This window comes from Sebastes fasciatus, chromosome 16, assembly GCF_043250625.1.
Source record: "Sebastes fasciatus isolate fSebFas1 chromosome 16, fSebFas1.pri, whole genome shotgun sequence".
Classification (NCBI taxonomy): domain Eukaryota; kingdom Metazoa; phylum Chordata; class Actinopteri; order Perciformes; family Sebastidae; genus Sebastes; species Sebastes fasciatus.
In genome coordinates this window covers 23,109,957-23,137,638 of record NC_133810.1, presented here as the reverse complement: position 1 = coordinate 23,137,638, position 27,682 = coordinate 23,109,957, and the positions used below count along the sequence as shown (strand labels likewise).

The 27,682-nt window shown below is 41.6% G+C and overlaps 1 protein-coding gene across 3 annotated transcripts in view; it reads right to left on the bottom strand.

The window, feature by feature from the left end:
• Positions 1-1,656: 1,656 nt before the first annotated feature.
• Positions 1,657-27,682, bottom strand: part of LOC141752254 (roundabout homolog 1-like) — a 122,718-nt gene continuing 96,692 nt past the window's right edge. For 2 of the 3 annotated variants that reach the window (XM_074610019.1, XM_074610021.1), the window contains 26 exons: positions 24,687-24,807; positions 22,495-22,633; positions 22,260-22,387; positions 19,398-19,522; positions 19,122-19,293; positions 15,522-15,727; positions 15,356-15,437; positions 15,101-15,269; positions 14,843-15,009; positions 14,620-14,741; positions 12,756-12,990; positions 12,426-12,547; positions 12,084-12,255; positions 11,578-11,775; positions 10,859-10,885; positions 9,354-9,393; positions 9,002-9,156; positions 8,489-8,854; positions 8,289-8,408; positions 8,057-8,192; positions 6,238-6,390; positions 5,696-6,147; positions 4,348-4,488; positions 4,032-4,253; positions 3,790-3,944; positions 1,657-2,856 (listed from right to left, as the gene is read on the bottom strand). In XM_074610019.1, the coding sequence (XP_074466120.1) occupies positions 2,842-2,856; positions 3,790-3,944; positions 4,032-4,253; positions 4,348-4,488; positions 5,696-6,147; positions 6,238-6,390; positions 8,057-8,192; positions 8,289-8,408; positions 8,489-8,854; positions 9,002-9,156; positions 9,354-9,393; positions 10,859-10,885; positions 11,578-11,775; positions 12,084-12,255; positions 12,426-12,547; positions 12,756-12,990; positions 14,620-14,741; positions 14,843-15,009; positions 15,101-15,269; positions 15,356-15,437; positions 15,522-15,727; positions 19,122-19,293; positions 19,398-19,522; positions 22,260-22,387; positions 22,495-22,633; positions 24,687-24,807 (4,140 nt within the window). In that variant the 3' untranslated portion in view covers positions 1,657-2,841. Of the gene's footprint in view, positions 2,857-3,789; positions 3,945-4,031; positions 4,254-4,347; positions 4,489-5,695; positions 6,148-6,237; positions 6,391-8,056; positions 8,193-8,288; positions 8,409-8,488; positions 8,855-9,001; positions 9,157-9,353; positions 9,394-10,858; positions 10,886-11,577; positions 11,776-12,083; positions 12,256-12,425; positions 12,548-12,755; positions 12,991-14,619; positions 14,742-14,842; positions 15,010-15,100; positions 15,270-15,355; positions 15,438-15,521; positions 15,728-19,121; positions 19,294-19,397; positions 19,523-19,728; positions 19,823-22,259; positions 22,388-22,494; positions 22,634-24,686; positions 24,808-27,682 lie in introns of those variants that run through there. The other variant, XM_074610022.1, reaches the window with a different exon arrangement.

Sequence of the window (27,682 nt, the reverse complement as noted above, 5' to 3'; positions counted from 1 at the left end):
CCTCACACAACCACAGAATTGGTTTACCTGTGGGACGATACTGAAGGGCATTCAGCAAAAAATCTGGTGCCAGTTTGAAGTCATGACCCGAACTAAACAAAACAGGAACAAATATCTTTGAAGATGTTTTCATCATGAATACAATTCTCAACAATGGCTGGCCTTTGGGAATACTGCAATTGAAATTTCATATGCTTTTAAACATATACCAAATTTCATGGTCTGAATCACTGAGGTTCATTTTAAAGAATCGTTTCCTTGATGCCACTTCTACACAAAGAGTGCACATTTCATAAACCATATCCATTCAATAATGTCTCTTGAAGTATAAACTTAGTGAACTTCGTATTATACAGAGAAGTGGTTCAAGAAATAAAGGGTTATTGTCAAAGCCTTGTTGTGTGTGCTGTTTATTTTTTTGCTTTAAACTTCTCAAGGTCTTGAAATAAAAAATAATTTATTTCACGGAAAAGGTGAAAAAAGTACCAGGAAACATACTACTCAACTCATCATACTTGTTTTTCTATTTAGCTTTAGTTTTGTTAATTTTAAAAACCACCTTTGTAGATACGAGTGAAATGATTAACATTCAGTTGCACGTTTGCCATCTTTTTCTAATATGTCTGTGAATATTCAGCAGTGGTGTAATGTAACGTAGTAATAATACTTTGTTGCAGTACTTAAGTATTTCTTTTCGGTAGTATCTGTACTTTACTTTACTTTTTATACTTCTGTCAACTTTCACTTTTACTCCACTACATTTCCTAAATAATATGTACACTTTTACTCCGATACACTTCCCCTAAGTATCTTCATTAATATTGAAAGCAAGCAGGTTTGGCAAATCAGTGGTCCTAGCTTTACGTGATGGGAAAGTGCAAACAGAGTGCTCACGAAGCTTTAATTAAGTTTTGATCTCTGCTCAAGTCCAGGCAGGCTGCATGTCAGATTATGCTACTTGCCACTACGAGGGGAAAAAAAAGAAGGATTTTGTTCTTTAAATCCTTTAAATTGGGGAGACCTTGTTTTTCTTCAAGTGTGAAGTAGCCTCCATTTTTAAGGTGGTGTTCATGTTAAGAGGAATAATGAAGGCACGGTCACACATGCGCGAAAGCAGGCGTGTGTCTGTCGCCTGCTGAGGCAATTCTCGAACTGAAAGTTCTTCAAAGTGAACTGCATTTCAAATGCAAAGATGCAAATGTGCTCGTAACCGGAAGTAAATGATTTTTCGCACTTTCGCTCGTATAGAATGGAAGTGAACGGTAGGCAAATATTAATTTTGCGCATGTGTGTCTACCCCATACATTTCATAAATCTCAAAATTCTGACTTGCTTGCTTTTTTATTAACAGCACTTACTTGTACTTTTACTTTCAATACTTAAGTACATTTAATATCAGACACTTTAAGACTTTTACTCAAGTAATATTCTAATAGGTGACTTCTACTAAAGTAATTTTCTGATTAGGTATCTGTACTTTTATTCAAGTGTGGCTTTCAGGTACTTCATCCACCACTGAGATTCAGGTCATGGTACCATGAGCTTTTTTTTTTTTTTTTGCCATTTCTGGTTATTCATGGTGGAAAAGTAGGGTTTCACTTGAAACTGCACAGAGGATAGGCAATATAGAATTATGTTAAATAATGAGTTAAAAGATTATTTGTTGTTGTTGCTTAAGGAACAGCAATATTTATTCAAACAGAGTAGTTAAAGTGACATATTTGTTCCATATATAACTTATAGAATAGGGCTGGACAATATGAACATACAAATCTAGAGCACAATGCAAATTTCACTTTGTAACTATAAATAAACAACATCAATATATTTTCTTAATACATTGTTCTTAAAAATATTAGTTTTTTTTGGTTGGTAATTTAAGTTGGTAAGATGATCAGTAATTGGATAAATGAAGCGTATTGTCCAGCCCTGCTCCAGAAGTTATGGCCAAGGGAACGCAAGACTAAATGAAATGGACTCAGTGGAGAAAACAATAAATGGAACCAGTCCATGACCAGGTTTTTCCATCATCCCAAAGGGACGACAAAGCAGTCAAGATGTTAAGTAAAAGCTCCTACAGGGTGAATCTGCATGCAATTCTCTCAGTACACACAACAGATAGTTCAAATCTGAATGAAAGCAGCTCAAATGTACGCAACCGAATGCACAATCACAATCAACAATCATTTTCTCAGCCTGAAGTGAACTGATGAAATGATTAACACGACTCCAACGACCGATTCCCTCCAGACTAAAATTCATATAATAAAGACTTAGAATAAAATTAAGTGATTGTGCTTTTATAACCAAAAGTAGGACAAATAATACAAAGACAAGATGTACATCACTTATAAAACATTAACACTGTTATATAAAATTTGAATTTGAAGCACTTCTGTGGCAGTAAACAATTTCAAGAATTTACAAGATGGCTGGTAATGACGGAATATCAATTACAGTAAAATAACAAAGACAACGGACAAGCAAAGATCATGTGCGGACCGCATCAAGCAGTCGCCATGGACAATATTTGTGTAGACACTCACGACCGCCATCAAATGTGCATTCATCTTACTTTACTGAGCAACCAGCGGGTCAGGCTCCTGGAGGCCGGTCGCCCAAAAAGCAAACAATAAACAGTGCATCAAATTGAAGTCCACAGACTTAAACATGAGGGCACTTTTTTTCTTTTTTTTCTAAACACCTAATGAGAAATTTGAAGTAGAAAACAATAGCATGTATTGTGCAGTATTTTTAGAGTCTTTTTTTTCCATATCGTAAAGGTCAAAGTCCTTCGTCTGAAGCAAATGTAGGATATTCCTTTTGTGCTCGCATTGCTTCTTAGCTTTTCAGGAACTGTGAAAAGAAAACAGTGTCATGTTTCTCTTATCGCATTTAATGCACTTAAATTGTTACTTAAAGGTGCTATTGATAACATTTTTATGTAGACATATATTTTTTCAAAAAATAATACATCCACATAGCCTTTAGAAAGGTGCCATATAAAAGTATGGGTTTTCTGGAAAAAAAGGATTATGATCATGAATTAATCATTTTAAAAGTGTTAGCGGGTCCAAAATTAATGTTTTGTTTATCTCTGTGCAAGATATCTGACATTCGATTCCCATTTCTAAAGCCCGGGCCTCATTGTGAACGTCAGCAGCCACACTGCCCGCGTGAGTGGCGCGGCTCAGACTGCGTGTCAGCTTCGTCTCTTCTAGAGATTCAAGGTCTCGCCTATTTTTACAGCGTGCTGCGTGCGATTCACAACGACAACAGACAGTGAAAATGTTCTTTTGACAGTATATTGACATCATACCAGCAACATTTCTACAGTTTCAATGTCTATATCTGTAGAATATGTCACAGAAAAAAAATATTTTACACTTCCTGTCTTCATTTCAAAGTAAAAGCCCTGTAGCATTTTATTGGCCGAAAGAATCAATTAATTTGTTAGCACAATGCTTTTATTCTGAAATATCCGCAGGAAAATGTTGTGAAAAAGTACCAGCTTTTAATTTTGTAAACACAGTAGTCATTATTGTGAGCCAATAGTAAAACGGCGTTGGTATCATATGGTATCTCTGGGTCGTCAGTTAGTGAGGAAAAAACGAGATTGACGGTAAGTGCCTGGCAATGACTTGTTGTGAAGTGAACGCATTGGAACGGGGGAGGGAGAATGCGACATCTAGTGGCTGAATGTTATCAATAGCACCTTTAACTTGTCTCACAGCTAATAAAAACACATATATTTGTGCAAAAGAACACCAAATAGTGATTTGGATTTACCTCTTCCACCTGTCCTGTCGGTGCCACCTGTCCTCCCTGTTTGGTCCTTGAGTCTCCACACGACATAAAGCTGGATGAATTAGTATCATCAGGCTCCCTCTGAGCTTGACCTGATGGGAAAGAGGGACGGCTGTACAGAAGGACATCCCCAAATTCTGTAGGAGAGACAAGAAAGAAAACATTTTAGTTGGCTGGTCAATCAATCACTTATTAAAAAGTGCGCAATGTAATCCGTTCAGTGCCTGAGTGCTGTCGGCTTTTGCTGCTTCCTTTTCCTCCGTGTGGAGTCTTGTGCTTGTCTTGGCTCTCTCTCTGCTCAGACGTAGCCTCCCTGACCCTGTGAGTCCCAGCACTGCCTCGTCGACCCCGGGCGTCCCCAGAGCCCATCCGAGGCAGCGTGGCCCCCCTCACTTTGTAGTCACCATGGGACATCTGGCTGGAATAATTCAGAGGCATGCAAGAGTCTGGGGAAAACAGTAGAGCACAGAGATCCAAGTGTTATCCAAGAGTGATTAGGAGGAGTTCATCTCTAATCTCATTCTTGGTTCAGTTTTTTACCATCATTGAAGACATCTTTGGGTTGGTAGTCCGGCTGACCTGACTGATTCTGTTTATGCCTTCTGGGTCTTTTATGTGTTATTGCAGGGCTCATGTTGCTGTCTGTAGACATGGGGCTGCTGGGCCGCTGGAGCCGCCGGCCTGAAATCATCATAAGGATTTAGCACAAATCATGTGTTTACAACATGTTTAGATCACATAAAATGTCACATATAACAGTAAACTTCTGAGTTGATGTGTTGTAAAATACTAATGCAGTCATTGTAAGTGTCTGAGTTAGAGAAATCAGATTAAAGTCATGATATATGACATGATAAAGTTTATGTTTTTCATATAACAAATACATAATCTTTTAATTTGAGTGATATATCAGTCAAATATTCACTGGGTAGAGCTTTTGCTAGCAGCTCTGTGAGGCTGTATATGCAATATTTTTTTCCATAGGATGGCAAAGGCATGACCTGCCCCACACTGCCTCTGATTGGCTTCCCCTGATGTTCTTACCCTAACCAATCTCAGTCCTTATGCAACGAAGGCAATGAGTACTAACCAATCAGAGGCAAAGTAGAGTGGTCATTACTTTGCCATCCTAGGAAAAAAAATGACGTACTGTAGATATGCTGCGTTCAATATACCTCGGAAATCAGAAGTCGAAGCTGGGAATGACGTCACACCCGAATGCCTGACCGCATTCCAGTGTGATTCCAGTACAAGTCAGCAAACTTAATGGGGTTTGGTCCAGTCAGGTTAGCTACTGTAAGCTATTGCTAGCAATACCAGTTGATAACAATGCATTACTCCGGTATATTGTGCATACAAACGCCATACTGTCCACAGTACTGTGTGTACGACTGATTTAATGAGTCACAAATGAGACATAAGTGCTATACACAGTATATTACTACAGCTTTTTTTTACTGTAGCGCAGAGCAGCCATCTTGGATTTTGAGGACAGGGTTGGTGAGGTTTGTCCGACTTTTCCGAGTGAGAAATCTGACTTCAGGGAGCATTCCAGATGAAATTCCAACTTCCCAGTTCTAATGGAACGCAGCATAAGGCACAGTGGTGCTTTGAGCGAAATGCTAACATCGACGTGCTAACATCGACGTGCTAACATCGACGTGCTAACAACGTGGCAATGAAATCTTTACCGGATGATGGCGCTAGATGGAAAGTCAGGAAATCCTATGGAAACATGTGAATGTGTTTACCAATTTCCATTGTCTTGGACCAAACAGATGGGCCAAATGACAGACTGATATTGCCATCCCTTGAGGCGTGGTACTAGTGTGGCTAATAAGTTTGAACCCCAAAAAAATTATTCTTTCCTCCCCAGAGGCCTTCTCACCTGACTCCTCTGGGTATCTGCACATGCGCAGACCTACAATATCCCGCGAAGACGTTACGGCCTGGTTGAAATCGCCGTCTGTGAAGAAGGATCCCTCCGAGGTGCTGACAACACTGGACCTGCCAGATGAGATGTTGTCCTCGGACGCTGAGCCCCAGCTGTTAACCATGGACCCCGTGACCGATCTGTCCAGATCCCCGGTGCTGGAGGCCGGGGTCTGCTCCAGCCCGTGGAGGAGCAGCTTGTGTGGAGAGGGGTGGTGCAGCTGGTGTTTGTGCTTCTGCCGGTTGTGGTGTTGGCTGTAGTGACTTTCAGCGAGCTCTGCGTCTGTCTCCTCCTCAGCCTCCTCCTCCTCTTCCTCCTCCTCCTCTTCATCCTCTTCCTGTTCATCGGTGTCCATACAGAAGGGTATGGAGCTGTAGGTGTGTGTTGGGGAAAGAGGGCGAGGGTGGCTGGGAAGTGCATTAAAAAGAAATCTGTGCAATCTCGTCACAACAAAAAAATGTGTCAGTTAAAAATGGTTTCAGGTTTAATCTGGTTACCTGGGGTGCTCGACTCTATCGTGTAGACCATTGCTCAGGTCTCCCTGGGGTGTTGTGTTAGGTTGGTGACTATAGGACACTTCGGTAGGAGATGAAGCCGCCCCTCTAACTGGTGGAGTAGGACAGCTTTCTATTCTCTCCACTAGATCAAAACTGAAAAGAAAAGGACAACTGACATGAGGTAATGGCTAAAGGAATGAGGGGTGCCGGCAGTCCTGACACATTAGTCACAGCCCATTAGACATGAGTGCAAATCCCTCGGTCCGCCATCAAAACACAAATTTCCATCATGGGAAAACGTACAAAGACGAAACAAAAAGCTTTCTGCACCATCTGGTTTTTATTGCTGAGATGCTGCACATCTCTTCGATGCACGCTTGTTTCTGTTCTCTTCGTTGTGCATTTTACGGAGTAATTATGTAAAACCTGCTGTCACAGTAAACTGTCTGACAATGACAAGAATGTAAATTGTTTAATTAGTTTGGTGAAAAGTGTCGGCTGTGACAATAAGGCCGTGTTTTGACAGAAGGTTTGCAGGTGTTCACAGCATACCTCCAATTACGCCTGATAACTTCATCATAGTATTGTTTTTGTTTTTCCAGTCAGTGTATCCTGGTGGTCTGCACTTTCCAAAGAGCAACACAATAAGCAATAGCTATATTTTAACAGGACACATTCAAAATAATAAATCTTTTTTTTCTAATTCTAATTTTTATCTAATTATATGCACCGGATAGTCAGTCGAGAACAAATAAAGTCATATGTTTGGTGCATATTTCAGGGCACTACTGCAGCTATCTCTTTTCGAGACTCCACCTCAACACTACCGACTGAAGGGACTACTGTATGCATTTCTGTGTCATACATCAGACCGGCAATACGTCATATTCGTCGGCTCTCATTTCCCCCTTTTGAGGGAAAACAATCCCGGCAACACGGTAAACAGAAGAAGTTGAAACATGTCTTCAAACTTCTACTTTAAACAAACCGGTAATAGTAATAACGCTATGCCGAAGAGTTGTTATGCAGTTGGCTACACCAACAATAAAACCAAAAATCTCAGATTTTTCCCCTGCCATGTCCTAAAAAATATATAAAAGAGGGGTTTTATGGCTCCAAGGAAGACCAGACTACCATCGCGTCATCGCCGAGGTTGCGCTTCCTTTTGAGGAAAAAAAACTTGCTGTCACAAGAGAGAAAATGACAAAAATCTGTTGTATAGCGGGTTAACCAAGGCTTTCACACTGAGATTTGAGGCACATACGATACGTGAATATTCACTGTCAGTGTGGTTAATGGCTAAATGATGCTGGTGACAGTGACTAGCATGGCTAGGTAACGTTGGCTTGAGTGGGAGGCTGCTGCAGTAATACAGTCATACACTAAATCTCAACCTATAGATCAAACAGTTGTCTATTAACAAGTTGGTGATTTACAGACAACACTTAGCCTAACGTGATTCAATGGAATATAGATTTCTGGATAAACAATATCCGGCCACTGTGTTGGACAGGGGAAGACTGAAGGGACATGGCAGCAACCAATCATCTTTAATTTATTAAGGTATTGCGAACGCTCAGGTTCTGGCAAGATCGCAAAATAATTATTAGACATGGGTATAAAACAAACATTTGTTTAACAAGAGATGAATGTATTGCCAAAATTACAATCCAAACACAATTCAAATTACATTGATATCTATGTGATTTTCAGTTTTCTATCCCCCAAAAGGGGGCGTGGCGTTGACTTTTTTGCAAAGTACCGGTATGTGACGGTCTGAGTATTAGTGCATGCATCTGAGTGTGTCTCCCCCCCATACCTCCTTTCCATGGGTAGGCTATACTCGTCACAGACCCAGGTGTTGGCATGAGGAGGAGACGGAGCTTCTCCCCAGCTTACTGCATTATGTTTTGGGATCTTCGGGGCCCGCGATCCTTTCTTTAGATTTTGACTCCCTGCGAGATGAGAAGAAAAAAACATCAAGGTAAACAAAGACTTATGGCTTTACCTCATTAAAATGCACCACTGTACAGAGTAGCCGTTGGCCTCACCTGAGGTGCTGTTGCTGCCTCTGTCGGAGCTGTGGTGTGAGCCTCCTGTGCTGTGATCCCGGGTCTGGTTGTAGGGGATGGTTTTAGGGTGGATCATACCTTCACTTCCTTGCAGGTGATCTGAAGACAAAGAGAACATTTAGCTTTCTTTTTCTTTATATATAAATCGTGTAAAGCAAACAAAATGTGATCCTGTTTACCTTTATTTAGCATGTTTTGCTCAAATATGTTGTACTGCATCTGTGCCGCCATCTCCTTTGGTATCGGAGGCGGGTTGGGAGGCTGTTTCCAGCAGGGCATGTCCAGAGTCTCCGCCATAGCCACACCAGAGGCCGCCTTGTTCTTAATGCTGGCCTGGATCAGCTGCGTGGTGGCGTACGGGATGGGTTCGTACGTGGCTGCTGGATCTCCTCCCGGACTTGCGTAGCACAAGTTGGAGTTGTTGAACGTTTTAATCTCATTGAGCTTGTTGGAGAGGTTCACGTCGCTGTAAATGGCCGTCTCCGAACCAAGCTGTCCCCCCTGTTTGATTTCTGGATGGTTTCCATAGTTTGCTATGCAGTCGGCTAAAGAGAACACGAGACAAAGCAGCACATGAAGTCACAAAGATTCAGCACTGATGGAAGCTGTTTTATAAGACACACAACACAGTATATACCTGAGATACTCCTACTGGTACCTGAACTATGACATGAGCTCAGTATTGCACTTACCTGGTCGGCTGTATGTTGTCATGTTGCTGTCACTGGTGCCGTTGCCATTATTGCAGCAGTTGATGCTACAGTCCTTGTGATTGGCACATGCATTTGGCCAATTGTCTGGCAGCCACAGCTGGTTTAGAGGTTCACCCATGCTGAGAAGGCCAGGTCTGCAACAAGGAGGACCACAGAGCTGTCAATCAAAACCTGCCCTTTCTCACATATCGCTGATGAATGAGCATGGTGGGTGGATGCATGAGGTTCATCGTTTAGAGCAGGGAGACATCTCCCCCTAGTGTTTCCACAATGTGAGTGCATTCCTCCTGCGAGTCTCTATAAAACACAAAGGGACAAAAATATCACTCACCTGCCAGCACTGCACACAGATTCTCCTCTTTGATACGCCACTGCAAAGAGAAACAGGAAAAAAAAAAACCTTGATGAGCTGTCAAGAAGAGGAAGTGCCAAAGGCAGAGAAAGTGAAGCCATGAAAGGCAGGTAGAGATTATAAACAAAGACTCTAAAGTCAGAAGTCTGCACTCCTTCGACAGGGCACAAAGTCTGACTCTGTGGTTTAATGTGCATGAACACAACACAAATAATTGACTGTGCCTTTGCCGACCTCCGCAGAACTTCAGAACCGATGCACTGTTTGAGACGGTTTCTCCTCCACCACCACTAAAATATCAAACAAATACATTTCTTGTAGAATATATTCCATACTTTACTTGTTTAATCAAATGAACCCAGCCTAGTGAGCTTGGCACACTATCTGCATATAGATGTTGTTGCTTTATTATGATTAGCTAAATCCACAATTTTATTTCAACAAATACATATTTCCATTAGGGCTGTCAAAGTTTAACGTGATAATAACGCCACTAATTTCTTTGATGCATTAATGTAAGTTGTGATTTTTACCTTGTAGCGGGCTCAGTTTTAAAACTAGAGAGAAGAACGCTCCAAACTTACGCTAAATTTTGGTGAGGAAAAACTGGCAGTGTCATTTTCAAAGGGGTCCCTTGACCTCTGACCTCAAGATATGTGAATTAAAATGGGTTCTATGGGTACCCACGAGTCTCCCCTTTACAGACATGCCCACTTTATGATAATCACATGCAGTTTTGGGGCAAGTCATAGTCAAGTCAGCACACTGACACACTGACAGCTGTTGTTGCCTGTTGGGCTGCAGTTTATCATGTTATGATTTGAGTATATTTTCTTTATGCTAAATGCAGTACCTGTGAGGGTTTCTGGACAATATTTGTCATTGTATTGGGTTGTTAATCGATTTCCAATAATAAATATATACAAAATAAACAAGCATATTTACCAACTCCCCTGCGGATAAGAGTATTAAATACGTGACAAATCTCCCTTTTAGGTACATTTTGAACGGATAAAAAAATTGTGATTAATTTGCAATTAATCATTATTAAATATGGACAATCATTAATCTCTATTAAATATTTTAATAGATTGACAGCCCTAATTTCCATAAATGCTAGTACTAGAATTGTGTACTGTTTAGGTAGCAACAGTTGCTACTTTAGTTTCAACTTTAGAGAGAGAACTATTTAATCACTTTCCCTTTTAGCTCATATTCTTGATGATGTTTTACTTAATTTAATCTCACTCCATTTCGTTTTTTTGTTTGCCGTATGCTATGTTGAGATGTTTGTAAAATCACATTTATATGCTCTTTTAGCAGTGAGCAATCTTTCAGTTGTGCTTCCATAATTTTCCATATGAAAAAGACAGGATGCAATTTAATCTTTGGATCTGAATAAAATACAATAACGCTAATCTTTTACTTGCCAAATACATAAAATATCAAACATTACTATAGCAGAACAATCCTACTGTACATACCTGTAGGTGTAAAGGTGAATGACGGGACTGTAGGGACAGACAAGGAGTAAGATGAGCAAACTGAAATCATTTCAATAACCTTTATCATCATAGTAGCTATGTGCTTACTTACTCACACTACGAGGTTTTGACGTGTCTATGCATGTACTATCGGCTGTGTGATGGACATCTCTTCATGTGAAAAACTCATGTGTGCAAACATGTAAATAACCACATGCCATCTGCCTTTACTGCTGCCTCTGTCTTTGAAGAGTGTCCAGGTGAAGGTTAATGGGGGAGAGAGAGTGTGGGAAAATAACAGTGATATTGTAGCAGACGGGGTAATGGCAGGTTGACAGGCCTTGTGCCTCTAAGAACTGCGCTGTGTTGAGGGAAATGACACTCTACAAATGAGCGACTAAAGGTCAGCCTTTTGACTGGCTGCGTAGTCGCAAATGCAAATGTTGTTTCTGAAGTCTTTGTGTCAGGGGGAGATTATTTTGCACCCTTTGATGTTATCTGCTTATCAGCCTCTGAAATGATTCCATAATATCACAGAGATGCTGTTTAGTGTGGTGGCAGCGTGTCACGGCTTGATACCTTCTATAATCATAACGACCTTCAAATGTAACATGATAACCTGCAGATGCACACTTGGCCTATAGGGTTAGCATCCACATCTATCTACCTTTCTAAGATATACGCACACACAAACAGACAAACAACAGAGGAACACACACCCTTGCGGATGCCGGTGTATGTGCTGCTGAGGCCACTTCTCTTCTTGCGGTGACGGTAGAGCCACACACTGAAGATCATGAGGACCAGCCAGCAGGTGGCGCCAATGCCGGCGATAAATGCCGGCTGCCTCACCACGTCTGAAATCTGAGACAGAGTGTCTCTTTCCTCACTGATATCCATCATCTGGCCTGCAGAGTCTGACCGGTAAAAAGGAGAAAGAGAGAGAGAAGACATTATATGTGAAAACAACTGCAATGACGTGCAGAACTGAGGATTCCAGTGTGTACAAAAATGTTGATGCAGCAGCAAAGGGCATCATTAAAAAACTATATGAAGCCAAGTAACAGCAGGGTAAGCACAATATGGTGCTTTATTACATTTTTCATGAAGCCTATATAATGAAAAGGAGGCTAAGACATGTTATAGAAGTTTTCACCCTGTTTTTAGGCCTACTTTTGTGACGCCTCCCTAAACAAACACTCCTTTTTTGGTTGAGGACTCTCACCTAATTGAAAGAAAGTGACATCACTCTTGACCCCGGGTCCGGCGCCGTTGCTGGCCGCAACCTCAACGCTGTAGCGAATTCCCGGCGCCAGACTGGGGATGAGCACTGAGAAGGTGGAGCCGTCGACCGACTGGTTTACATGATAGCGACTCTCGTTACCCAGGCACCAGATCTGTCAAGAAAAGGCGACGAGATGACAGTGACTGCCTGAGGGACACATCTAACAACGCGAGAGGCGTCGTCAGCCCTCACGAAGATGCCATTAATTGTAATACACATGAGTCAGAGCATGTTTACAGGAGAGGGCGAGGGGGGGGGGGGGGAGAGACCTTCTTTTCTTACCTTGTACTCCTGAATGACTCCAGCTTCTTCCCGTTCCGGAGGCGGTTTCCAAGCAACGAGGATGGCGGTCCCATTGGCATCGCTCTTTGTCACTGTAACGCCCTGGGGTGCTCTGCTAGGGGCTAAGACAATGAGGTATACAGTTAACTATGCAGACATAAACACCAGCTCATTTTTATGCTGTCTGCATCCCAGGTGTGGTCTGCATCTCTAACACAAAAAAAGCAATACCTGGCTTTTGTATTGTCCTCCAAATATTGCACCAATGTTATTCAATACTTTGCTATTTATAGATACATTTAATACTGCAGAACAAAAGTTTTCGGTCACCTTCTTCCAACGTCCTGACCACCTTCACCTCGCTGTCAGCTCCCTGGAACTCATCAAAGAAGGGACGCACTTTGAACTCGTAGATGGATCCTCTCTTCAGCTGACCGATCACCACCCCGTCCTCCCGCGGGGCGTGCACCTCCAGGACGCTCCACTGCCCCTCCGGCTGGCCGTGCTCGGCGGACGCCCTGTAAAGCACCTTGTAACCCTGGATGTACGGAGACTGCTGCTCGACCTAGTGGAGACACACGCGGAGATAAAAACAAGCTGCATAAATGTCACAATAAATATGACACTGAGACCCTTTTTGATCACGAGCAAATAAACATCTGGGTTTGAATCAAAGAGATGTGTGAATGTGATGCAGGTTTTATTGCTGTAATGAAGTCTGCGTGGGAGTTAAAACAACATACATCTAAGAGGTTCACGCCTCATCTTGGGTGAGAGTGAAAATCCAGCAGGAATGATCTGTGAAAACTAGGGCTGTCAATCGTTTAAATTGTCCATAGTTAATCACAATTAATCGCAAATTAATTTTTTTATCTGTTTAAAATGTACCTTAAAGGGAGATTTGTCAAGTATTTAATACGCTTATCAACATGGGAGTGGGTAAATATACTTGCTTTATGCAAATGTATGTATATATTTATTACTGGAAATCTATAAACCCTCACAGTCACACATTCATAACATGGCAAACTCAAGCCCAACAGGCAACAACAGCTGTCAGTGTGTCAGTGTGCTGACTTGACTATGACTTGCCCCAACACTGCATGTGATTATCATAAAGTGGGCGTGTCTGTAAAAGGGAGACTCGTGGGTACCCATAGAACCCATTTTAATTCACATATCTTGAGGTCAGAGGTCAAGGGACCCCTTTGAAAATGGCCATGACAGTTTTTCCTTAGCGCAAGTTTGGAGCGATATTTAGCCTCCTTTAGTACCAATGGGTTCCTTAGGTTTTCTAGTTTCATATGATAGTAGGATCTTCACTCTCACTTTAAAACTGAGCCCGCCTCAACCTCCAAAAAATCTATTGCGTTAATACATTAAAGAAATTGGTGCCATTAAAACAAACCTGCGTTATTATCGTGTTGACTTTGACAGCCCTAGTTAAAACTCAGTTAATTCCCTTTAGGTTGATACAGACTAACATTTCCTAATATCTGTGAATTCTCACTGTAAGCCACAATATGAGGTCATTAATAGTTTCCCCTCGACATAGCTCTGGTTAAAATCAAGCCAGGAGAAGACTAAGCACTTTCCATTTAAACCACACAATTATGACAAAGAATGCCTTCAAATAGTTTCTGTGGAGGCACATCCAAACGCATGCATCCACACTGAAAAATGCTGCACTAAATTCCTATGTGTTCGGAACAACATATCACATCACTTTTCTGTGCTGTGGGTTTATTCTCTATTAATATATGTTTAGAGAGAAAACGACATGTAATTTCAGCATAAAATACATCTTTTAAACACTTTCACATGAGGCAGTTTTAGCCTAGAAGCTCCTCCTGAAGTGTTCAGATCTCTCTGTTTCACTATATCACTGTTGAAGGTGCATTTGCTCATTCATCACTGACAGTTCACTTATTTGTGTTGCTTGGGAGAATAAGAGAAAACACATCAGAGTCTGCTCTATAATAATCCCTGATAATAACTCAGTCAGCACAGACAGTCTTGTTTTATTTCTAAACCCATGAACCCCTTGGCTTTTATATAATTTGTTGATATGCAGTATGTGTTTGCATTTACTGGTAAAATAGCACATTAGACCTTTTTTTCCATATTAACTCTGACATGTAAGCAAAAACTGTTGCCTGTGCGCAGGAAAGTCATCATGGTACGGCCTCCTTACCATCCACTGCATCCTGACAGCGGAAGACGAGAGGACAGTTGGCGTGTGCAGGTGGATGACCACGTCTCCCAGCTCCCTCTGGATGTGACGGTGATCCACTCCCTGCATGGTGGAAGTGCTGTCTGTTGGTACAAAAGGAAAGTAAAGAAGTAAAATAGCAACAGAGAATTTTTCATTTGGAAATGAAATTGGAATGAAAGATGAATGAAAAGCCCACACTGACCCTGCGTTCTGACAGAGTCGGAGATTGGACTGGGGTCGCTGAGGCCGTAAGCGTTCACCGCTCTGACCATAAAGAGGTAGACGGCTGCAGGCTTCAGGTTCTTCAGCACAAAGGTCTGTGTCTTTATATGCTCAGCTAGGGTCACCCATCTGCTGCCTAATGTATAACTGCAGGGAAGAGGTGAAGGAAATGATAACACAAGGATGCAAGGGAAGTTTCATCAAGTAAGTAACATGCTGGATACTACGTATGTCTAACCTGAATGCCTCGATCAGGTAAGATGAAGGTGTCGCGCCAGCATTGGGGTTTGATTTCCACGACAGAGTGACCGAGGTACGGCTGATGTCAGTCACCTCGGGTTTAGACGGAGCACTGGGAATCAGGTTAGGGTCAATCGGCTGACTGGACTGAACAACAACTCCAAACTCTGCCAGAGATACCAAGAAATCCATTAAAGTACACTACACAGGACTCTTCAGCCTTTATGAGCCCGTCTTGATTAGTGTGACCTACCCTCCACCTGTAAGTATGCCGTCCAGGAAGCCTCTCCATTGGGACTAGAAGCCACACAAGTGTAGAAGCCTGTATCTCCCAGCTGAGGACAGGAAGTACATGGGTAGATATTAGTGGGTTGGCTTGGCTCAGTGCTAAATGCTAACTGTTATTTTACTTCTCCTACCTTAGCGTAGCGGATCTCCAGTGATCCTGTGTCTGCTCTGGACATGCGGGAGTCCACCGGAGACACCAACACACCGTCCTTCTTCCAGTGGACTGTAGGAGGTGGAGAGTCGGCCGTTTGGCAACCCAGGACCACTGTGCTGTCCACAGGAATGGTCTGATTGAGCGGGCCCTGCCTAATAACAGGAGGAGGGTGGTCCGACCCAGCTAATAAAAAAAAAAAAAAAGTAGGGAAGTGAAAGACTAATAATGTTAATACTTGCCCGGTGGCCTTTTATCATACTACATAGTTAAAACGTGTGTGGTTCACACCGGCAACATTACAAAATAAAGTTTATTGAAAAATGCCCCCACTTTTGTGTATGATGATGGATACCATTGTCCCACAATGCAACACAGAGTGAAAATTATTAGCGCATCTGAGTGTGTGACACTCAGATTATTAATAATAAGATGTCAATAGACTGGACCTGGACTTAGTTCACCCGTCAACTGCTACTACCCCATAATTTATTATTATTCTCTTGTGCATTACTGACTTAACTCAACTGTACAACAATTTGTTCAATAATTCAACTGTGCAATACTCTGAATTAAATATTCTTATTTAATTCTTATTCATACCATTCTAGCATGTATATTTAACACACTTCTCAGCATTTCATATTTATGTATCTGCACTATGGTAATATACTGTATGTCTTGATCTAAATATTTGCATATATTTCTTATATTCTCATTTCTTATTCTTATTTATATTATTTATTTATATTTTTCTACATATACTGTGATACATATTGTAGCATTATGCACACAATTTACATGTTACATACTCCTTTATTTCTATTTTTTTTTTTACATGTTGTTTATGTTTATTTAAGAGCAACTGTAATGCCCCAATTTCCCTCCAGGGATCAATAAAATATGTTTGATTTTGATATTAAGGAGACACCCAAAAAACAAAAGTATTACATGCTTTAGAAATGTTTTGTTTGCTATTTGAGAAGTTTTCAAATTTAAGAATGTGCAAATACGTTTTCAAGGAAACTCCAAACGTGTTGTTCATGATAACTCAAACACAATTTATTCATATTGAACATGTGTTTTATGTTTTGCTACAAAAGCCACTCCAGCTAAAACATGTTTAAGGTTTTGGGGGTCATGTTCAGGCAACTAAAAGCATCTGTTTGAGGTTTCAGAAACATTGTGGTCATTATAAAAAGGACAGTATTGGTAAAGTAAGGTTACGGAAAGATCTCAGTTTCTGGTGTCGTGCCAACACGCTTTCATCCCAACCCTTAACATAACGCCGCTTTGTCACGTCATTGGTGTCACTTTATTTTTGGCTTCAAAACCACTGTAGTTACCCTTGGCGTCACTTTAGCATTAGGCAACAAAACCACTTAGTTAGGTTTAGGAAAGAACTGGACTTAAAACTTTGACGTTTGTACAGTGAAAATGATACTGAACATTGTGAACACGGGACGCAAACGAACAGTTGATTGTGACCTGAAAGTGAAACTTAACACATGGGATATGAACAGCGGTCTCCTGGATGGAAGCCTTGTGTCTGTTGGACACATCCACCTTCCCTCCCTCCCACCTTATGTATGTGTTTTCGCTCTTTAAACTACGTCAACGGGTGCCGTGTGCGGCGGTACTGAATGCTGACGTCCGCGACAAAGCCTCAGTATTTGACGCCCTGGAAATGAGAACAGGCTGGTCGTGCTCATATGCTTTGTATGCTTAATAGAGAGGAAACAGGGTCTCTTATGTGAAGTCCGTCACATGATGCTATAATTTCCTGTTGGTACAAAAGGTATGTTACTTTCTTGTACTGGGGTTTATACAGTATTAATAGTAAAAACAGTAGGGGCGTCTGGTGTCTGAGTGGCTAAGACGCGTATCGTTTAACTGCAAGGTCCCCGGTTTGATTCCGGTTGTTGCATCATGACATCCCCCTCTCTCTTCCTGCATTCTCATCCTGTCTGTATCTCTATTATCACCATGACATAGAGGCAAAATGCCCCAAAAAACAGTGGTGTCCACCGTATAATTCGGAATTGGAAACTGACGTTGACAAAAGATCAAAGTCTTGAAGAGAGAGATACAAAAATAAAAAGTAAGAAAGATGAAAGTAAAGAAAATGAAAATGCTGCCAAAGAAATGAAAGACCGATAAGATGTGAAAGATATTGAAAGGAAAATTGGTAAAGAGAGAACAATAGGTTTAGGCGGCATGCGCAGGCAGCGGAGGAAAAAGAAATCAACTTTTCCCCTCCAGCGGAGAGCAACTAATCGTTCATTCGGCAGTAGGTACCGCTGGAGCCGGCTCCAATCACAACGGCAAAGCCCAACTAATAACAATCCCACTTAGATAACAGAGCTCTCTCTTGGCTCTCTCTCTCTCTCTTACATTTTAAAAGCCTGTGGATGGGGGCAGGGGTTTTAGATAAATAAATAATAAACACCCCAAAAAAAAGGTGATGGAAGCGCACGCCTTGAAAACTGCCGGAGGTACCAGTTATTTCCATACAAATGCACCACTCCAAAAACGGGGATGAGAGGAGTGTGGTGGGATGGAGATAATTTGGGGGAGGGGAGAGTAGAGAGAAACAGGTGCAGGCATGAGTGCGGCGCTATAGACCACTGAAAAAAATTACATAAAACATGTCCCCATCTTTTTTTTTTTTTTTATTTCCATTACCTGTAACAGATTTTTCACTGAGTGGATGCCTCTCATTTCCCTATAAAGGCCGCTGCATTACCAGCATGTGCAGCACATTATCCTTTATAACTAGCAGGGCTGCACTGAACAACTCAGAGTAACAGTAACTATCTGTTTAAGCCTGAAGCAATAATCTTCATTAATTTAATATGTATGTATCTGGTACGCAGTTACCCACACACATGCATTGATGATCACACAGGTCAGTTAATTGGGAGCTTGTAGACTTTGCTGGTGGTGTGTAATTACTGGTGCGGGCCTCCAAGCACATTTAAATTGCTTTTTAAAAAAAAACAATTAACAAAGTTAATTCATCACCTAAGATTTGCAGTCGCTCAGACCATTTTCTATATAAAAATACCTTTAAGTAATATCATATATGTCAATCCTGTAGTCTTAATTCACACATATTTACAGTAGAATAGAAAGTTATATTAATGGAGTTACAATGGATAATGATAAATCTATTTCCCCTAGTCCTCTTAATTTAGATTATATTGTACTGTTGTAAGTTAGGACATTATATTTTCAAAGGTAAGATAGATAAGGCCAGACACTCTTCACACACAATCACCATGGAAACAGATGGTTTTGAGCCCAACATGTGAAAAACATCTCCTGAAATCCCTCCCCAGACAGTAACAAGGGAGTAGTAACCAAGGCCAACTACCACACCTATAAGGGAGGTACTGTAGCTCTCACCATTACCAGTCTGCAGCCTGGGTTGCAGACTGGTAATGGCTCAACAATAAAAAAAACTGTTGAAGCAAAGTAGTCCGTTTAGCCAAAAGACAAAACATTGAAGCTCGAAAGCTGCTGAATAAGAATCCCGCCCATCTGCCCTTCATCTCCACCACACCTTCGCTTTACTCACAGTCTGTGACCTCCAGCAGTGCTTTGGTAATAACACTGCCGGCGATGTTGAGAGCCTGGCAGCTGTAGAAGCCGCCATCAGAGCGCTGAACATCGGTAATAGTCAAGCTGCCCATCTGGGAGACAGACAGGCGGCTAAAGGGCTGCGGTGGCTGGTAAGAGAACAGGAGACTCTGGAGAAGGAGGCAGAGATCGCAGAGTTAGAAACCAATTCACTCGCTATCTATTTGCACTGAGTAGTGATTTAGTGTGATGACAGACTGAGGGTAAGTCTCACCTCGCTGCCCTCCCTCTGCCAGAAGATCGCGGGCTGTGGGTTGCCAGTGGCCTCGCACTGGAAGGTGACCGTCCTGCCCACTGCCACCACCTGGTTCCTGGGGCGTATGGCAAACGCTGGGGGCACTGCAGAGGAAATGAGGTCCTAATTACCTGGCAGCCTGATACATTTGCATCATTCCAAGTTTTAGAACATCTCAGTATGCATGAAAAGCTCAGGGAATACAGGCTAAGTGTTGTATGTAGCAAGAAACCGCCATTATTTACCTTTTTTAAATGAAAAAAACAGCACATATATATTTATTAGCTCACACATAACATGAATTACATACTGTATTGGTGGATGGAATAACAGTGAAGATAGGACAATGACAGGGATGTCATCGGGTGGTGGATGAGGGATGGATGATAACTTACCAGTATTGACTACAAGGGAAAAGACACAAAAAAAGAGCAGTGGAATGAGTAATGAAGGCACATTCAGGTATATGGAACTGCAATGATGCACTCAACAATATTGACACATGGTTGAAAGAGCACAATGGAGTTGGTATGAAGCAGTAGACAGTCAGTAGTATGGGGGTGCAAGTAAAAATGTATTTACTAATGATAATGTATTTCATTATCATTATTTTACATGCAAATATGGATAGGCAGAGTGAAAAACAAAAACAAAGAAAACCTATAATTTATTGACGATGATGTGTTTTATATGATTGATTTAATTTGACCCCCTCATAAAGAAATATGGATGGCATCAATGAACAGTGTAAGTGATGAAGGATTATTTTGGATAACCAACTCTTTCATACATGTTCATTAGGGCTGTCAACCGATTAAAATATTTTTATCGCGATTGATGATTGTCCGTAGTTAATCGTGATGAATCGCAAATTAATCGCATATTTATTATCTGTTAAAAATGTACCTTAAAGGGAGATTTGTCATGTATTTAATAATCGTATCAACATTGGAGTGGGTAAATATGCTTTCTTTATGCAAATGTATGTATATAAATGTATTACTGGAAATCAATTAACAACACAAATCAATGACAAATATTGTCCAGAAACCCTCACAGGTACTGCATTTAGCATAACAAAATATGGTCAAATCATAATCATGACAAACTCAAGCCCAACAGGCAACAACAGAGGTCAAGGGGACCGTTTGAAAATGGCCATGCCAGTTTTTCCTTGCCAAAATTTAGCGCAAGTTTAAAGCGTTATTTAGCCACCTTAATGCGTTAAAGAAATTAGTGGGGTTAAAACTAATCTACGTTAATGCGTTATTATCGCGCTACCTCTGACAGTCCTGACTCTGTTTCAGTATAGAAAAATATGTACATGAAAAGAGATTTTGGAAAGCTTTTGGAATGAATAGTAAAACATTTCTTCAGACGCCCAAAACTATAATGACCAAAAAAAAACGAACAGAAGTCAAAGGACAAGGCATGCTGTTTAGCCCCTATTAGAACCCAGCAGACTAGTTGACTGAGAGGTGTGAAAACTGTATGTAATTGCCGGTTTGAGTTACAGAGCCAGCCAGCCTTGAGGCGTCTTTGGACAAAGATGAAACCCCCCTAACGAGGACATAAACTGTGAGGGGTGAGGAAGAAGCATTGTGTCTGGATAGAAGGAACTGCCGGTGCTGTGCAGGGATTTGCTCTACTAAATGTACTACACGAACAAAGACACATTTTGAGATGGGAACTACTGTACATCTTGACATCTGTAAACTAGATTTATAGTCAAATGAATGGCTAGCTAACCTAGCTGGTTTTGGAGCTGCTGCGAGAGGATGACTGCGGCTATTGCTCAACATTCTTGTGTTCAAATGAATTGCAGAAAAGCTGGGTTTAAGCACCCGGTCTGAAAGGACCAAAAACATACAGATACTTTTAATGAGTGCAATGCTGAGGAGTCATTTCATCTGATACTTGGGACCTTATAAAACGCTCCTTGGCCTGCGACATGTGTTTCAAATAGCAACTGCTTAATATCATCCAAATGTTCTAGGTCAGTAAAAATGATTCTGTGGTTACGACTAGAGCTGCGACAACGCCTGCCAGAGTTTTTTTTGATTTAATTATGAAACACGCAATAACTTAGATAGCTCTCTGTTTCATCCCATAATACAACTTCTACTCATCTGCCAGCCCTTCTCTATCCACCGCCCAAATTAGCTACGGTCCCCCCCGATGCTCGTTTTCTCAGGTTTTTGGAGGGAGGGCGAAGACGATGTAATTGGAACCATGTCATTTCCCAGCATGCGACCAACCCTGACTTATCTTTAATTAAGTCCTACTGCCCTCACAGTCTATATCGCCCACTGTGTCACCGCCGTGTGTTTATGTGTATACATACAGTATGTGGGTCTGTCTGTGAGTGTGACTGTGTCTCGCTGCTCGTTTCCTGCCGCTGATTTAAGGACTAAAGGGTGTCATTGTGGCAGGACCACGCAGACCAAATGGATCCATTTTCCGCGGTCACGTAAACATTTACTTTGCATGCTCTTCTCAGTTTGTACAGGACATTAGCATGAGACATACTGTAAACAAACTGATGCTATACTGCTTGTTTTTTTTTAGAACTGCTGCAGACCTCCAGCAAGGAAGTGAAAAAACAAAAAAACACTGTCTGTCTGTACTGTCTTGAGGGCAACATCATAATGAAAATGAAGTCACTGTCTGCTAATTTGTGACACTACAAGACAGGATTAGTTGTTAGAGTTAGGGGCTAGAAGCAGCTGAGTTGCAAATACTTCATCCTTGAAAAGGAAAGCTATGAAAGAGGTGTGTTTAGAAGAGGAGGGGGGTGCTACGTTTAGAGGACATAACATGCGAGGGTCGGGTTGTACTGACCGTGTACAGTGAGCGTGGCGGATGATTCAGACTTTCCAACCATGTTCTCCACCACGCATGTATAGGAGCCCTCATCTGAAGAGGTCACTTGGCGAACGATCAAGGTATGGTCCTCTAGGATTTCAAATCTGCAGGCAGGACGGACACACACACGCAGTCAGGAGATGAAAGAAAAAAGTTGACACACTGTGTTTGCATGGTAAATTAATGTGCATAGAGGGCCTCTGTGCATTACCGGCCCTTAGGCAGGTCGGAATCATCTTTCCTCCAGCGGACAGTGGGAACAGGGTCTCCTTGAACCACGCAGTGGAACTCCACGCTCTCCTCTGCCAGCACCACCACGCTGCTGGGCCGCTTCAGAAAGGTCGGGCGCTCTGGAGGGCGGCATCGCAGCAACAAGCACAAATGTCAATGTAATCATCACTGTCACAATGTTCATAATGAGTGCCTATATATATCCCTACACTTTTTTACCAGCCGTGACAGCGACATTGGTGTTGTTTTCACCTTGTGAATATCTGTGTGTGTGTCATCATGGCAAAAATTGTGGTCCTGGAGACACCTACTGTAACGGGAACTACCACAGAAGTGGCTTTGAGTACTTTGCCAGGTTTATATGTATGTCTGTTTGTGGACAGATTTTGTCACCGCGATAGCGTTACAACCGTGCAAGATGCAGTCACGAAACTTTACAGGCGTGTGATGTCAATGAGGGGAAGCGCTTTCGCGGAAATAGAAGGAGGCAGAAGAAGAAAGAAGAGCGATGGAGTAGTTGATAATGCTGCTGTATGAATACCCGGAGCTGTACAACACGGCGCTAGCTACTTATGAGGACAACCTATTTTTGGGGGGAATTATTAACATGGCGCCAAGCTAGCTTAACCTGACCCACCAGATGATTTGTTACACAGAACCATCTGAGAAACCGTCATTGAAAACTGATTGGAAAAGGACAGGCTCTTTCAAAAAAATACTTGGCAGCGATTGGATGAGCCATCTGTCAATCAAACTCTTGCTGATACTAGTCGGGAGAAGAGCAAAAACATCTTTTCAATCGAGAAAAGTTCCTTCAGTGGCGTTCTTTGCTCTTCTTTAAATGAAGAAATACTCTCCAGTTCTGATGTAACTGACGCTAATGCAGTATCTATGCTAACATCTTTAGGGAGCCGCCATTGTTGTTTTGCTGACATGCAGCTAGCTAGCCGTACAAGGTAAAAGCTAGCTTGCACTTCACACCAGAAAGCATTTATGACGTTCACCGAAGCACCTGCCTGTTATTGCAGCCTTGGACCACAGTGACAGCAGCCGTGTTTAATACCACTTTACTTTTTTGGCCCAATTTGGTGTGAGCCCATCGCAAGATGGTCTCTAGTTTGTTATCCTTGACTAGTTTACATAATGTACTTGTTTATTCTTAAAAAAAAATACTAAAATTATTGTAAATTTTCCAACATCTGTGTAGTAACTGTAGCTTATCTAAACGTCACTGTACCAAGTGTACTAATGGATTGTTTATTGTCTTTTTATTAAGGGTTTAATTTTGTTTCTATCGTCTTATGCACTTGATGCAGGAACTTGTGCAAGGAATTATAGCAAAATAATAACATTTACTTTGGAATTCATGTATTCAATGTGAGCACAGTCAGTCGACTATCTGGTGAGGGATAGAAAAAACAATGAACATGTTTATGTAACTGTAAATCTTGTTATTTTTAGCTCTAACTACCAATACTGTCTGCTCCCATGACTTCAACCAATTGCTTGGAATTTTTTTTCCAACAAAGCCTAAAAAAAAAAAAATCACTTCTAATAAATACAGAAAACCTAGCAAAATATGCAAGGTAATCTACATACTGCAATTATCATAGAGTTTGGAAACATTTAATATTCTAGAGATAATCACCCGTCAGTCTCCAAAGTCATTTATTATGCACAACCTGTAGAACAACATATTTTGACCTAGTTTTGTATTCAGCAAGAATATTCTCACAGCCTTGAATGGCTCAATGGGGCCCTATACTATATACACCCAACCTCAACCAAGGTCATCTAACCATGTGATACTGATAAGAGCTCTATTCTGATGGGAAATGTTAGGAAAATAAGTGGGGGGATGGAGAAATGCTGGCTTGGAAACAGGCGTTTAGAGATAGGGGGTGTTGGAGGTAGCATGGGGAGCTCTTGTGCTGAGAGGTTTGAGAGGTCGTAGCGTTGGATGTAGCAGCGGTAGATGTTTTTGTGGGAGACCTCTCCAAAGCTGGCAGATTGGATGGTAGTGCTGCATAATCAACGCAATTAATGGGTTATTATACACCGGTGACAAAGACCTCGCATATCAGGCTGGCAAACTAAACCACGGTGAACTGAGAGGGTACTTAGACTAAGTGCAACATTGTGAAATGCAATCACAAAGCCGAAAAATGTTACCTAGCACAGTGAGTTCAGCGATCTCGCTCTCCCTCTCTCCCACCATGTTAGTTCCAACGCAGATGTATTTCCCCGCATCGCTCTTCCTGGTGTTGGTGATCATCAGCTTGCCACTGCGAATCTAAAAGAAAAGCACAACAACAGAGTGAGTGCGGCACTTTCATAACGCATATAAATAATATGGCCACAATTTGTACATTTTGTGAAGGAATGTGCAACAGCTAAAGTTTTCACTAATGTATGTGTTAACTTTAAGCCTCTGAGACGGCCGACTTTACCGTCTTTCAGAGGCTGTAGCAGGCTCATTAGAGCTAGAGTGAACTTGCTGGTATCATATGGAACTAGCTTATACCCACGAGTCTCCCCTTTACAGACATGCCAACTTTATGATAATCCCATGCAGTTTTGGGCAAAAGCCATATAGTTTAATGCATGAAGTACAAATGTGTTATTTTCGCCTAGTCTAAAAATGGTGTGTTTGAATATTTCTGCATACTGGGGTCCCTAAACAGTCTTGGAATTGCATAAATTGGGTATCGCTGTAAAGCTGAGACTCTTGTGGATCCAATGAGCCCAATTATATTCATGTGTGATGATATTTGTCCCCATAGTAGCCATTTCATATAGTGAGACCATTTTTTAAAAACTTGACCACACTGTATAAAATGACCTGTGGTGACCTCTAGGATAATCACAGCCTCATGAAACTTTACAGCCACAAACTAGATACCTATGACATTCAGAGGATGCATGGCCTTCCTAGGTAGATTCAAATTCAAATCACAGTATGGCTTTTTATATGGTGTTCCTCAAGGTCTTGGTGACTTAACGTGGTGGTATTTTGGAGGGTTTACTGATCATTTTTATGAATTCTCCAGTGGTTAAATGAAAAAATGGTTAAATTTAGCACCAAATTTGTAACAAATTATGGGACATAATAGAGCATGGGAATGGCCATCATATACTTCTTTCAAAATGTTCTAAACCCTGATACACTCTCACAATTAATTGTAATTAATCAATCAATTCATGTTTATTTCTGATTTATGACTAGAACAACTTGACGCACAGTGCTGAGCTGCATCTCAAATTAATCTTCCCAGCTTTCAGATGATGTACATCACTTCTATACCCCCAAATGCCCCCCCCCCCCCCAAAGACAAAAAGACAAAAACGTGTCTATGCGGGTCTCAGAGGTGATGCATGATACCACACACATATAATCACATCTTGGGCTATATTTCACTTTAAAATATACATTTTTGTATGCACTTGATGGCATAACAGCAAGTAGCTTGTTGCTTGCAAGTAGATTATGTGCATCTGTATGCATCTCTTTATTGAAGGAACAGAATTTGCGCTGCCTTTCAAGCTGCACTAGAAGGTCACCCATTATGAAATTACATAATTCATATCTAGTGCTACATTAGCACAGAACCCTGGGAACAAAGACGCCGCCTCTTTGTAGAGACCTTCCTCAGATGTTCAGTCGGCCTTCTTTGCCTTTCCCAAACTTTCTACCTCCTCTATACTGATATATCCGCACACACACACACATACACACACACACAACAAAGACGTGGAAGATATATGCACTCCATACTGTTTTCCTTCTTTTCATTTCCTATCCAGCAGACGCCCCCACAGACTATGGTAGCTGTCTTTATAGTGCTTTCAATGTGAGCTACTGCACTGATAGTCTGTAGCTACTCAGTGCCAGAGGTGATCCCGGAGCAGCAGTGAGCAGGCATCGCTACTGTAGCGGGTCTGAAGATTTCTAAACAAACATAACAGGCATCAGATGCCTTCTCGCTGCCATTCAATTAAACTTTCAGCCTCATTATTATGATTTAAGATTGCTTTTTTTACTACTCAGAGTAAGCAACGGAATCGATCTATTCATACATACATGCCTGCTAGAGACACACGCAGCCTTTAATCGCGTGGTTGTTTCTTAACAGAGGTCAGAGGTCAAGGCTGCCTACAGTGCTGCGTCCACAAAGCAGGCAAGGGATTCAGCGTCATGCTAAACAGCACCTGGCTCGGTTGAGCAGCACTCTCCACTCACTATATAGAAATACATCATTAAATCGCTGCTGCAGCGATGAAACCAACAGCCTTTTATTTATTACTAAGCCTCCTCCAGGCTAACCTTCCACCGCAAACAGCTCGCACAGTAAACCAAACACATAACAACTAAGAGTGGCCTAACTATGGCTGACATTCTAAATGTGATGCAAATGATGTGGTTCTAAGAAGATTTAACAGACTGTGGTGTGTGTGACTTGTGGTTCTGTGTACTTTTCATACCCCTAGTAATCACAAGGAGCAAGGAGGGGGAATTTGGGAGCTGGTATTGCAGATTCAGCCATTCCTGTCAGTATCCAAGAGGGTTGGTTTGGATGTTTGGAGCGGACTCGCATTAGAGTCAATGCAAAATGTTCTGTGACTAAAAAAACATGACTGCACGACTGCATATAGTAACAGGGGTGTTTATACCACTGCGAATGAGCCATGAATGACATATGACATCATTGTTGGAATCCTGAGTAAGTAAGTAAGACAGGCTGCATGTATTGGCAGTATTGGCAACCAAACAAAACAAATACATATTATAGGAACAGTGTGGAACATTTTGGGGGATTTAATAGCGGAAATGGAATATAATATTCATAACTATGTTTTCATTAGTGTATAATCACCTGAACCTAAGAATTGATGTGTTTTCGTTAGCTTAGAATGAGCCCTTCATATCTACATAGGGAGCGGGTCCTCTTCACAGAATCCGCCATGTTGCTCCGCCAGGTTTCTACAGTAGCCAAGAGACTTCCACATTTTTACGTAACCTGAAGGTCACTGTAGTTCTCCGACACGCTTGTGAAATTGCAGTAACGTGAGCCGCAGAGTGCAAAACTGTGGTACCGCCAGCCGCCGTCTGACTTCCGTTGCTTCTAAAGTGGTGTTATTATGGTAACGATAGCCTCTTAGGCGAACGG